General features: G+C 41.0%; 1 protein-coding gene across 1 annotated transcript; it reads left to right on the top strand.

The window, feature by feature from the left end:
- Positions 1-36: 36 nt before the first annotated feature.
- Positions 37-13,152, top strand: L3HYPDH (trans-L-3-hydroxyproline dehydratase). The gene is made up of 5 exons (XM_047736100.1): positions 37-647; positions 4,956-5,125; positions 8,201-8,323; positions 8,413-8,550; positions 12,035-13,152. Exons 1-5 carry the CDS (start codon positions 140-142, stop codon positions 12,158-12,160), a joined length of 1,065 nt encoding a protein of 354 aa, XP_047592056.1. The 5' UTR covers positions 37-139; the 3' UTR covers positions 12,161-13,152.
- Positions 13,153-13,494: the final 342 nt, after the last annotated feature.

Raw genomic sequence — 13,494 nt, 5'->3', positions numbered from 1 at the left:
GAAGCCCCGCCCCCTCGCCCTTCCGGTCTCTGCTCCGACGCCCCGCCCCGGAGGGAACGCTCTCCCGCGGAGTAGGCGGTTGAGCCGTGGGCTCCAGGTTCGCGCTGCGGAAAAGTCGTCGCGTCCCGGGACTCCCGCGATGGAGAGGGCGCTGGCGGTGCCGCGGCTGCCCCCGCACGACCCGGGGACTCCGGCACTGTCGGTGGTGGACATGCACACGGGCGGCGAGCCCCTGCGCATCGTGCTGGCGGGGTGTCCGGAAGTGGCTGGCCCAACTCTGCTGGCCAAGCGGCGCTACATGCGCCAGCACCTTGACCATCTGCGACGACGGCTCATGTTCGAGCCCCGGGGTCACCGGGACATGTACGGAGCTGTGCTGGTGCCTAGCGAGTTGCCGGAGGCGCACCTGGGCGTCCTGTTCCTGCACAACGAAGGCTACAGCTCCATGTGCGGCCACGCAGTGCTGGCGCTGGGCCGCTTCGCCCTCGACTTCGGGCTGGTACCCGCACCCCCGGCCGACGTCCGCGAGGCCCGAGTCAACATCCACTGCCCGTGCGGGCTGGTGGCCGCCTTCGTGGAATGCGAGGGCGGCCGCAGCCGCGGCCGGGTGCGCTTCCACAGCGTCCCGGCGTTCGCGCTGGCCACAGGTAAAGGACGAGATCCTCCCAGCTCTGGGACGCAACTAACTACACTGTCTCTCTGGCCTGAAACTCACGCAGTGCAGTTAACCCACCCACAAGCCTTTGCAGTTAATAAAAAGATAACTCAATGCAAATGTGTGTCAGCATGTTAGCCTTGCAGATTTGTTCCGTGTATGCCGCAGATTATTTCGTCTGGGTCTTGAGGGCCTTCAGGAGTACAGAATTCCGTGTCTCCCTTACTCAGCGCCTCATGCCTCACTGTCAGGCATTCCTAGAGATTGCACAGTTGGGTAAGTCAGATAGGGTCAAGGCAAGAGCAAAGAACAGCCAAAGTGCCAGGGTTCACTGGCTGGTTCAGAAGACACTTACTAGACATTACCCCCTGACAAGTTACTAAACCCTGTCCTGTTTTCCTCACCTGTGAAAGTGCCTTCCCCATTTCTTTGGGAAATAATTAAATAAGAATGAATGAACTAAGCAGTTTATAAACCAGGAAGATACAGATGTTGCTGATTTTATTCTTGAAGAACAAAAACAGCTGTTGTCTGAGTCCAAATCCTGATAACCTCTTAAAGCTATGCAACCTTATTCAAATTACTAACCTCTCTGTGCCTGTATTTTTTCACTTGTTATTGAGTTTTTGGTGAGGATTTACTGAGAGTATGCAAAGTACTTAAAAATTTTAAAAAATACATTTCGAGAGACAGGAGGACTGTAGGTTTAACACCCAGTGCTCATCATAACAAGTGCCTCAATACCCATCACCCATTTAATCTATCCCCCCCCACCTCCCCTCCAGCAACCCTCAGTTTGTTCTCGATCATTAAGAGTCTCTTATGGTTTGTCCCCCTCTTTTTTTTTCCCCTTTTCCCTAGGTTCATCTGTTTCGTTCTTAAATTCCACATGAATGAAATCATACAGTATTTTCCTCTAATTTCGCTTAGCATAATACACTCTAGTGTATTATGCTAAGCCTCCACATTGTTGCAAATAGCAAGATTTCATTCTTTCGACGGCTGAGTAATATTCCATTAAATACATGTAGGTACATACATATATACATGCCACATCTTCTGCATACATTCATCAGTTAATGGACATTTGGGTTCTTACATTTCTTACAATTGGCTATTGTTGATAATGCTTCTATAAACATCGGGGGCATGCTATTAGATCTTGATCTTTCTTGAGGATTTGGACTCTAGATTAGCCTAATATATGAATGAGGCAGTAATAGCCCAAGCATTTGTCAGTCTTAGAGCAACCTCAGACAGCTGAAACACACGGGTTGATGAAGAATTCCCCTGGGGAAACTGATGGCACTTTGACCTCTAGGAGAAAATGATGTCACATCTGGATAGGGAGGGCACTTGAGATAGACAGGAGTTTGGTTAGGATTGCATCTCAAAAATCTCAGCAGTTTAAATAGTTTAGCTACCCAATTTCTCCTTAGGCAACCCCAGCAGCAGACTGGAAGCACTCTAGGTTCAAGGGAGATGACAGCTGGCAGCAGGGTCACCAATGACATCATAGTTCAGGGCTGGCTGGGGCAGGGCAGCCAATCTGTAAGCACATAGTTCCTGAGAGCTACACTGTGTGACTATACGATAATTGGTAGGCAGTAATGATCACTTTGAGTGATTAAAAAAGATCCTAAATTCTCTACTTTGAATAATGCTAAAAGGGTGGACTGACAAGTGTTCAAGGTTACTGCTCTATCCCCTCTCCATCTTGATGACCTTGCAAAAGGGATTCCACACTTCAAGGTCATCATCTGCAAAATGAAGATGACAACAGTATCCACTTCAGAGGATTGCTGAGTTGTTTTCCATTCTACACTGCTAAAATGAAAACTTCGTTGTGTTACTGTGTTCAAGTGCTGGAACAGTAGGTAGTCAATATTTGTTGAATGGGTAACTAAGTAAATGAAATTGGGAGAAGAATATGGTGATTAACAAGTGTAAATATCCTCTTAAGAACCCTATTCCCCTTGGAAATTAAATTTTTGGCCTTACCATTAACATTAACATATTGCTCATTTGTGCCAAGCACTCCCCACACGTTATCTCCTGGAATTCACACAACACTCCTTTCAGGCAGGAATAATAGTTCCATTTTTTTTTTTTTTTCTGTTTAGCTCTTTCATTTTTTTGTAGTTGAAAAAAATATAACATGAGATCTACCCTGTTAACAAATTTTTAAGTATGCAGTATAGCATTGTTAACTATAAGCACAATGCGGAACAGCATGTCTCTATAACTTCCTCCAACTGCATGACTAAATATCTGTATCTATCAGGCAGTAACACCCTGTTCCCCCTCCCCAACCTTGTGCCTTGCAACTATTATTCTGCTCTGTTTCTAAGAGTTTGAAAAATTTATACACCTAATTCATGGGAGATTTTGCAGTGTTAATTCTATGACTGCCTTAATTCACTTAGCATAATAGCCTCAAGGTTTGTCCATGTTGTAGCACAGGACAGAACAGTCTTCATTTTTATGGCTGGATAATATTCCATTGTATATATCACATTTTTTTAAAATCTCTTCATCCCTTTAGCAGTTCCATTTTATACATGAGGACACCAAATCCACACTTAGCTTTCCAGCTTCCAGCAGCCCCGCTTTTCCATCTACTTCCTCATTCTCCTTTCGTTAAGGCTGATTTTTATGTTACACTAGCATCAAGATAAAGACATGTTTCATTCATAGTTGCTCTTAAGTTCCACAGGCATATTTTACTTTTTTGACTATAAACTTGCTCTGTTTTGACACATCATGTGTTAGAAGGGCTCTGGGGGCTAGCCTGGGACTGAGAGCATACTGACTGGTATCTTTGTATGACTCAGTGTGCAAACTCAGGCATACAAGCTGTATTTTATTTTTCAGAGTTTCTGAATTTGAGACCCCATCCTGCCTTGTTGATTTGCCTAGTCTTGTCGGTCTACATGCTGTCCCCTTTCCTGATACATGTGTAGCAAATCTTTCTTAAAAGAGCCAAGGTCTTGAAGAAGAGGACCTTTTGGTCACCAACCTGCACAGTCAACCAGTGAAGCATCATCTTCCCCTGGCCATGTGGCCCTTGTCCCTGCCTCCCCTCCTCTTTGTTACCTCTGTCACACCCTGTAGCCTCCCCCGTAGTGCTGTGAGAAGTCAGCATAGGTCCTCTGCACTCCAGACCTGCCACCTCTTTCCTCGGTCCAGAGGAAATTTCTCTACTGACCAAGAGAAATACGGTGACCCTTCAGGACACTGAAGTTTTATGGAAACTTGGACACTTGGGTTTTATGGAAACCCAAGATCTTTCCCCCCAGATCTTGGGTTTCCATAAAACCTGCTTTCTCCCCTACCATACACTCTCCCAGAGGTAGTGATCACCAAGACAGCTTGAATTGGGGAGGAGGAAGAGGAAAATGCAAGAAGGAGAAAAACAGTTTGAATATCCCAAAATATTATCCAGCCCCATTCTTTTGGAAATAAAAATTTAGGATTTCAAACAACTGACATTCTGGTGAAACTTTGGGAAAGCTGGGGACTTAGAATACTCTCAAATCCTAACAAAAAAAATACTGCAAACATCAGTGATTCTATAATGGCTTTATTCTGAGTATTTGCCTGCTTCATGAGATGAAAATACATAGATGAATTAGTATATATAACTTACATAGAAAAATCTTTTTTTCATTTTGTTTTGACATTATAGCTGAAGAAAGCCAATTTGTGAATAGGATCCAAAATCCTATATTAAACTATTCCTATTAGGGACACCGGGGTGGCTCAGTAGGTTGAGCGTCTGGCTTCAGCTCAGGTCATGATACCTGAAATCGAGTCCTCCATCAGGCTTCTTGCTCAGCAGGTAGCCTACTTCTTCCTCTGCCTTCTGCCCCCTTTGCTTGTGTTCTCTCTCTCTCTCCCTGACAAATAAGTAAAATCTTTAAAAGATTCTTAATAGTAGAATGAGAGGGAACTTATATTTTCTGCCCTTGTTTTCACATGTTGATGCCTCAGGATTTCCCCTCTCTCCACCTTTATAAGGTTTTCTAGCAAAGATCCTCAAAGTAGTTAACAAAATAAGTATACATGATTTAAGAAAAACATGGCATTAGATGTTCTCAGACTTAGATGAGTATCATTAAGTTAAAAATAGATCACTCAGCTAAATGTCTATTATTGATGCTTACTCATTTTAAAAATACTTCATTCCTTTCTATGATAAAAAAAAGTACCCCTCCACCAAAATACACATATTAAAAATGCTCTGAATTGTACTGCCAAAATACTATAACAAACTTATTTTCAAACACATCTTTTTTAGATCTCTTAGTGGATGTTCCCGGTCATGGAAAGATGGCGGTAGATATTGCATATGGTGGGGCATTTTATGCATTTGTTAGCGCTGAAAGGTTGGGACTTGACATTTGTTCTGCAAAGACAAGGGACCTTGTGGATGCTGCGAGTGCAGTGACGGAAGCAGTCAAAGCTCAGGTCAGTACAAACACTGCTTTCATCACAAGGTGCCCGCCCCTGTGGCATGGAGGGAATATAAATTACACATCTATGCAGTTAAATATCTACATATTTAAATTATTAATAGGACTGAAAATAAGGCATTGGTTAGGATCTTGGGCTCTATAGCAAGACTATGTAGGAGTCCCAGTGTTGCCACTTTTAAGTTTTTCACAACTTGAATGAGTTCCAAACCTTCCTGTGGTGAGACGGGAATTGCAAAATACCTGCTTCATAGGTTGTTATAAGAATGAAGTCAGACAATAGGTACAAAGGACTTAGAATAGTGCCTACCTACAATAAATGTTCAATAAGAAACTTGTTAACTTTAATTATATACATACTAGTATAATTTGTGGCTATTTACACATACAGAAAATGTATCAAATAGTATTTCACTAATGTGAAATGCATATGCTTTGTGGTCATTCTCCAAGACTTGCAGATAATGAATGTCAATTAGAGCTCACAAAATAGATTTCATTAAATCTCTTCAGACCTTGTCTTATTTCACAGAGAACGTTAATTCCTAATTAGTAAATTTTTCCTATATTGCTAAGAAGTTACCTAAATGACCACTTGAGTAAGTCTAGTTTTGGTTTGGGAAAACTACTCTGATAAAATCAGTTTGGATAATAAATATGTCTAGAATATTCTTTCATTTCTAGCACAAGTCTGCCATTTTACACTTAAAATTGGAACATGTAAATAAAACTCATATCCAGTATTTGCATGTTTTAGCATATAAGAATTTCATCACTATTCTAAGTAAAAAATAACTTGTGAAAGAGTGCCTATATACTTGTATTAATAATTACTATAGGCCTATTTAACATACTTGCAACTTTAACATAATTTTAAACTTAAACAAGATGAAAATAGGGGCGCCTGGGTGGCTCAGTGTGTTAAAGCCTCTGCCTTCGGCTCAGGTCATGGTCCCAGGGTCCTGGGATGGAGCTCTCTGCCCAGCAGGGAGCCTGCTTCCTCCTCTCTGTCTGCCTCTCTGCCTACTTGTGATCTCTCTCTGTCAAATAAATAAATAAAATCTTGAAAAAAATTAAAAATAAAATGTTTTAAAAAAAGATGAAAATATATACTTTATTTCTGTTCTAAATTGTCATTTATCTAGGACTGTAACTACCAATAGCTAGAATTAGTTAATCATAGCAATTTCTGAGGTTCTGAATTTATATCAATTTTCTGTTCACTAAGCAGACAGCTAATAGTTTGAGCTAAAATTTGGCATGAAATAACTTCACTTTATTTTTAATGAGATTAAGAGAAAAGGCATAGTTTTCTTAATAAAAGGAGCAATTTTGGACTTGTCATTAAAGCGTGAACTTCTTACCAAGGTGGGAAGGGGTGGACTTTGAGGGAGGAGGCATTCTGAGAAAAATAGGAGAAAATCTTGTATGAGATGACCATATATAGTATTATCTATTGGTGCTGAATCAGGCAGCAGAACAACTTTGTGAACTGCTGACCATTCACACCACTGAGGCAGATTTAGGGAAAGGTCATTTTGGTGGGGACTGAAGTTAGTACACATTCATCTTTATTCATTTACTCTTTTTTTTTTTAAGATTTTATTTATTTATTTGACAGAGAGAGATCACAAGTAGATGGAGAGGCAGGCAGAGAGAGAGAGAGAGGGAAGCAGGCTCCCCACTGAGCAGAGAGCCCGACGCGGGACACGATCCCAGGACCCCGAGATCATGACCCGAGCTGAAGGCAGCGGCTTAACCCACTGAGCCACCCAGGCGCCCCATTTACTCTTTTTTAAAAAGTGTTTATTTAAATTCCAGTTTGTTCACAGATGGTATAATATGAGTTTCAGGTGTAGTCCTTCTTTTAACATTTACCTAGAATTTAGTGAGTCGCACACGATGCTATGTTAGATGCTAGAGACTCCAGGAGAAAACAAACCTACCTTCCAGAAGCTCAGTCTGGTGGGGGAAGCAGACGTGAAGAGTGAGAGGTAATGGTGCTGTGGTGCAGGTGGGGCATGGGGGCTTGAGGAGGATGGAGAACAAAGATCAGCAGGGAGACCTCTTAAATTTGGCTTTGGATGGACTCTGGATTTTAAGAACCCAAATCTATTCACTTGTTCCCGATGACGGGTAAGTAGTAGCAGAAAATGTACTAATTGTAAGGATGCACGTGGAGTGAGATAATAGTTTGAGAGCTAACAGATGTCACAGAAGCTGAGGAAAAGTTAACCTAGACCTCCCGAGAAGCGCAGGAAGCACTGTGCACTTGGGCCTGACCTTGCTTTGCCACTGAAGGCATCCAGTGTGTGCTTCTCTCTGAGTGTACCTGTTGCTTTTTATAACACCAGCTGACTTCATCCTTTACAGATTTTTTTTTCCCTTCCAACCATTCTCTTACCTACTAGCTTCTGCATTCTTATAACTTCGGCTTGCTCAAAATTCTCTTCTGAGAGCTGAGTGAAGAGGCTTACCTAACACCCAACTCAGGCCTCTTCGGTTTCCAAAGTAACACACTTACAAAGAAGAAGCTAAGGGTGTCACTCACCCTCACACCCTCCTCCCAGCCTCTTCCAAGTCCTCGTCTCTGCCATGGAATTCACCTCAGCTCTAGATGTTCACTGTCCAGTTCTGCCTTATTCCCTTCAAGCTCTTGAGAGGAAGCACAGGACCGTCTTAGCCTGTCCTGTTTGAGCAGCTGTGGCCAGTCTGTAGAGTAACCATCCTGGGGTCAGTGCTTCAAAGAGTGGGAGTGTTTGGAGAGTATGTGTGTATATAAAATAGGACTGTTCCTTTAGCAGAGGCTATATGCAGGACAAATTCCTTAGACAGGACTCAAGGTATCATAAGAATCCTAACTTTCAGTGAAACTATGTTTATTCATCTAGACAAAGACATCATTTACTGCCTTAACCCAAAAGTATTTTAAAAATGACAGAGTGAAAAGTTATGCCTCAGAGGACCCCATCTATATAATTTACAAAGATAAATTTGAATCAAAATATATATTTTGTAGTAATCTACATGACAATTTATATTACATGATGATTTTCTTTGTCATTTGCAGTTTAAAATCAGTCATCCTGAGAGTGAAGACCTTTCCTTTCTGTACGGAACCATAGTGACAGATGGAAAAGACACTTATAGTGAGGAAGCAACCACCAACATCTGCGTGTTTGCAGATGAACAGGTATTAAAACTGTAACGTTTGGCACAAAAGCCAGATAGCATGGAACTGGAACACTGTGAATGCTCTCACCTTCATTTACTCTGAAACAGGTTGACCGAAGTCCTACTGGCTCAGGAGTGACGGCCCGAATTGCCTTACAGTACCACAAAGGGCTTCTAGAACTGAACCAGACCAGAGACTTTAAAAGCAGTACCACCGGCTCAGTATTCACGGGCAAGGCTGTGAGGGTGAGTGACTCTTGTAGCTGCTTCTGTGTGAGTGTGCTACTTTGGAAACTGAAGAGGCCCGAGCTGGGTGTTAGGTCCCAGCTCTCAAAAGAGAATTTTAAAGCAGGCCTGTAAAAACTTCTGTTCAGCTAGGATATTGGTTCTCAAAATGTGGCTTGGAAGCCCTGGCAGTCACCAAGTTCCTTTCCATGGGTCCCACAAGGTCAAAACTTAGTATGCATTAACATTAAGACATTATTTGCTTTTCACTTTTATTGTCTCATGAGTGTATGGTAGACTCTGCAGAGTCTACGCCACAGGTGATAAGCCAACTGATGAATGCAGAAGCAGATACAAGAATCTAGCTGTCTTCTGTAAAACCATACGTTAAGGAGGTTTGCAAAAATGTAAAACACAAGCGATTTTCCCCACTAAAATTTTTTTGTTTTGGCAAATACAGTTATTTTCCCAAAAATATGTTGTTTGCAATAACATGCAATGGGTTTATTACTTTTTAATGAATAATGAACAAATACCTTTAATTCTCTCAATGTAGTTAATATTAATAGATATAACCTACCTGGGGTACCTGGGTGGCTCAGTGTGTTAAAGCCTCTGCCTTCAGCTCAGGTCATGATCCCAGGGTCCTGGGATCGAGCCCCACATTGGGCTCTCTGCTCAGCAGGGAGCCTGCTTCCCTCTCTCTCTCTCTCTCTGCCTGCCTCTCTGCCTACTTGTGATCTCTGTAAAATAAATAAATAAAATCTTTAAAAAAAATAGATATAATCTATATAAACAAAAACTCTTAGAAAATCTGATTTTATTCTATTTATTTGTCAGAGAGAGAGAGAGAGAGAGTACATGCACATAAGTAAGAAGAGCTGCAGGCAGAGGGAGAAGCAGGCTCCATGCTAAGAAAGGAGCCTGATGGAGAACTTGATCCCAGGATCCTGGGATCATGACCTGAGCAGAAGGCAGATGCTTAACCAACTGAGCTACCCAGGGGCCCCTAGATGCTCAAATCTTAAGGCATTAAGGAGTCCTGGAACCAAAAAGTTTGAGAACCACTAACTTAGGGTTTGGATTTTTTTGTCCTTTTTGTTTTTATTCTATAGGAGTGTTTCATTTTTTATAATAGGATGTGAAAATCCCGAAAAGTTGTGAAAAATAAAGCTTTTGTAATAGAATCAAATTTCAAATGTGCTAACAGAAATAAATTCTATTCACTAATAAATAGTAGTAAATGAAATCTACACTAAGTAAATTTAGGAAAGAATTTAGTAGATACATTTAGTAAATGAATCTATTCATAAAAGTCCTTTAATAGAACAAAATATCTATCATAATACAGACTTTTATATCCTAATTTGGTGTTTTTGAAGTTTGATTTTTCTGAATATTGAATTTTCTTTTAGGTTAGGGATTCTTATTAAATATAGTGATTTTATGCAAAAATTTGGAATTGTCTTCAAGTCTGAGATTGAAGATAAAATAATCTACAACATTTATTGGGTGCTTCACTGTAAAGTTCCAAGCTAACTACTTTATGCATAACTTTTCAAGGCACCTGGGTGGCTCAGTCACTTAAGTGTTCAATTCTTGATTTCAGCTCAGGTTGTGATCTCAGGGTTGTGAGATAGAGCCCCACATTGGACTCTGAGTTGGGCATGGAGCCTGCTTAAGATTCTCTCTCTCACTCTCCCTCTGTGTGTGTCTCTAAAATAAATAAAGTAAAATAAAAAAAATATATATATATACATACCATCTTAATTCTCACAAGAAACTTGGCAAGTCAGTACTGTTATTATCCTTTTTAAACAGGTGATAAAATGGAGAATTAGAAAGTTCAGTTAATTTGCCAGAGGTCAAACAGTTAGTGAATATCAGACCCAAACTCTGAACGTGGACCTCTCTGTGTAGACCCTACACTGTTAACACTACTATATTGTTATTTGACAAAGCAAGTTTTCAATGAGGCTTTTATTACAGATTTATAAAAAGATAATGAAATTACTGTATTACTGTATCCTAATCTAATAATTGGTATTTTATCATAAGATTTAGTTATTCTCATGTTTAAAAATTAAGAAATAAGGGGCAGTTGAGTGGGTTGGTTGGTTGAGTGTCCAACTCTTGGTTTTGGCTCAGGTCAGAATCTTGGGGTTCTGAGATCAAGCCCCCCTCATGCTCATCAGGGAGTCTGCTTCTCTCCCTCTCTTTCTGCCCCCTCCCCTGTTGATGCTTGCATGCGTGCGCACTCTCCCTAACAAATAAGTACATCTTTAAAAAATTAAGAAATAAAAAGGATACTCTGTAGTTAAGATTTGGAGTTATTTCTTTTGTTTTTCTTTTTTTTTTTTTTTTTAAAGAAAAACTGACATGTGAAGGTGAATGGGATGGACTCTGGGAGTTCTTTTTTTTTTTTTTTTAAGATTTTATTTATTTGTCAGAGAGAGAGGGAGAGAGAGCGAGCACAGGTGGACAGAATGGCAGGCAGAGGCAGAGGGAGAAGCAGGCTCCCCGCCAAGCAAGGAGCCCGATGTGGGACTCGATCCCAGGACGCTGGGATCATGACCTGAGCCGAAGGCAGCTGCTTAACCAACTGAGCCACCCAGGCATCCCTGGAGTTATTTCTTTTATAGTTAATAATCATACTTGACAGGACATCTTCACTCTCACCATATGCCTTCCCTTTCTGTCCTGATAGTTCCAAGCTCTCCAATGGCAATGGCACCATCCCGGTCTCTCTCTCTGCCCCAGCTTCCTCTCTGTCCTTCCACTTATGGGTCCCCAGCATTCCATCCTTAGTTTCCTTCTCATCTCTTCCTCATCTTGATGCCATTGGGCAATTTTACCCTCTTTTGAGGTTTCAGCTCCCAACCACACACTGGTGATGACTTCTGAACCTTCCCCCCTCCCATGCCTACTAGGTGTCTCTTCCCAGAGTCTAACACTCGTATTCCCAACTGTCCACCAAACTCACCTCGAAATGATGGTCTCAGAGACATGTCATCTTGTCAAAAAGCTCTTCCTTCTTTCCTAAAGGTGCTCCTCCCATCTCATTCCCTATCTTGATTAATGAGAGTCCCTGTTTCACTCCCCAGCGGGGAACTATGCTCACACTGAACTTATTCCTACTCCTCACCTCCCACATACATCAGTCCCCAGGCCTGCCGATTCTACCTGCAAAGTATCTCTGTTTTGTTCTTCTCCCTCCTCCCTAAAAACTGCCCTAGTGACTCAAGAGCCCATCAATGAATGAAGGTTACCTCTGAAGAAGTTTCTAGGTTTCTAATTGCTTTCCTCTCTGATTTGTCCTCATTTTACAGCTAAACTTATCTAAAACACAAATCATGATCATGTCACTCTCCTTAAAAACCTTCCATTACCTACAAGATTAACCATTGGGTTTTCTTTAAAATGATAAAAACCAAGAATATGGCTCTAGGCCAGACACAATGTAAGTGCAGTCTTTTGATATTATATTCCTTTCCTTTTTTCTCAGGAAGCAAAATGTGGGGATTTTAAAGCTGTTATAGTGGAAGTGTCTGGACAAGCCCATTACACAGGTACAGCAAGTTTTATAGTGGAAGATGACGACCCACTGAAGGACGGATTCCTTCTCAAGTGACTTCAGTACTCCTCAGGGCTTTCTCTGAATTATGTGGGAAATGATACCTAATTGTATGACTTCCATTCTTTCTGAAGTGTTATGCTGTAACTAAATATAATCATTATACCTCATGTTGGCACATGTAATTGGTATAAATGTCACCTATGTCTAACCTACAAAATGCTGAAAATTCCAAATATTTGTCTAGTTATTCACATACCAGGTAAAATTAATATCTCAGTCCTGTTACTTTTAAAATGTTATTCTATGCTACTTACTGTAATATTTTGTTTTAGATGCTCTTTGAATGATAACTTGAATTGTAGCCCTCACAACAATGACTCTTACAAGTTCAATATTTTAGTCTTCCAGGTTTTGAGTAAGATAATGTCCTCTCTTCGAGCAGGATGTAAGGGAGATGGGTTTCTGTAAGGTACTAAACTCTTAGCCTACACAGCCTGGGAAGGACTGGGGTGGGCCAGCTTCTGGGGACAGATGTTGTGGCTGCTACCAGGATGTTCTCTGTGAGGCAAAGCCCAGCTCCTCCTCCAAGGTAAATGAGGTGCCATTAGCTGATGTGAGGAGACCAATGAATAATCAGATTTTTGCTACATCTTTACGGCCCTTATAAAAGGGATTGTTTCTGCATTATAAACACGGGAAATCAATGAATTACTAGAGTAGGGTGAGTCTCCTACACAACCAAATACATGCCCCATAGATTTAGGCCTGAAAGAAACGTTAACTATTAATTCTTGCTAGTTAATTGTTTGTGAATCTGTTAAGAGTAAAATTTGATCAGGGCGCCTGGGTGGCTCAGTTGGTTAAGTGTCTGACTTTTGATCATTTTTCAGTCACTAAAAATGAGGTATTAAAAAGTTACTCAATACGTGCTGCTCTTAATAGACAGCAGATTCCTGTGAAGTATTTATTTTTCTGAGCATGTGGAAACTGAAGTAATTAATTTTAACTGATTTTGTCATCTAGTTATTAACTGTGTGATTGAATTACCAGATCAAAATGAAAGATTTTTAGCTTTATAACTTCATAGTTAATGTTCTTGATTTCCCTATTATACAAAAATTAATGTTTTCCATTCATTCTCTATAAAATTCTATGGTAAAGAAATCACTTATCTTCAAAAAAATGACACTATCACTAGCTTAACATGACAAGAAATTTTCTACATGTCAGGGAGATTTGTTGTACTTTCTTTTTAAAATGAAAATAGACAGGGGCCTGGATGTCTCAGTTAAGTGTCAGCCTTTGCCTCAGGTCATGATCAGGGTCCTGGGATTGAACCCCCGCATGGGGCTCCTGCTCAGGGGGAGTCTGATTTTCCCTCTCCCTCT

Source organism: Lutra lutra, chromosome 7 (assembly GCF_902655055.1).
Source record: "Lutra lutra chromosome 7, mLutLut1.2, whole genome shotgun sequence".
Classification (NCBI taxonomy): domain Eukaryota; kingdom Metazoa; phylum Chordata; class Mammalia; order Carnivora; family Mustelidae; genus Lutra; species Lutra lutra.
Note: the sequence above shows the minus strand (reverse complement) of the source record. Positions and strands in the feature narration are given on the sequence as shown.

What these genes read in the sequence shown, in the direction of transcription:
- L3HYPDH (XM_047736100.1), top strand. Translation starts at nt 140, where the DNA reads ATGGAGAGGGCGCTGGCGGTGCCGCGGCTGCCCCCGCACGACCCGGGG. An exon ending in GGCGTTCGCGCTGGCCACAG is followed by an intron (nt 648 to 4,955) that starts GTAAAGGACGAG and finishes CATCTTTTTTAG; the next exon opens with ATCTCTTAGTGGATGTTCCC. An exon ending in CGGAAGCAGTCAAAGCTCAG is followed by an intron (nt 5,126 to 8,200) that starts GTCAGTACAAAC and finishes TGTCATTTGCAG; the next exon opens with TTTAAAATCAGTCATCCTGA.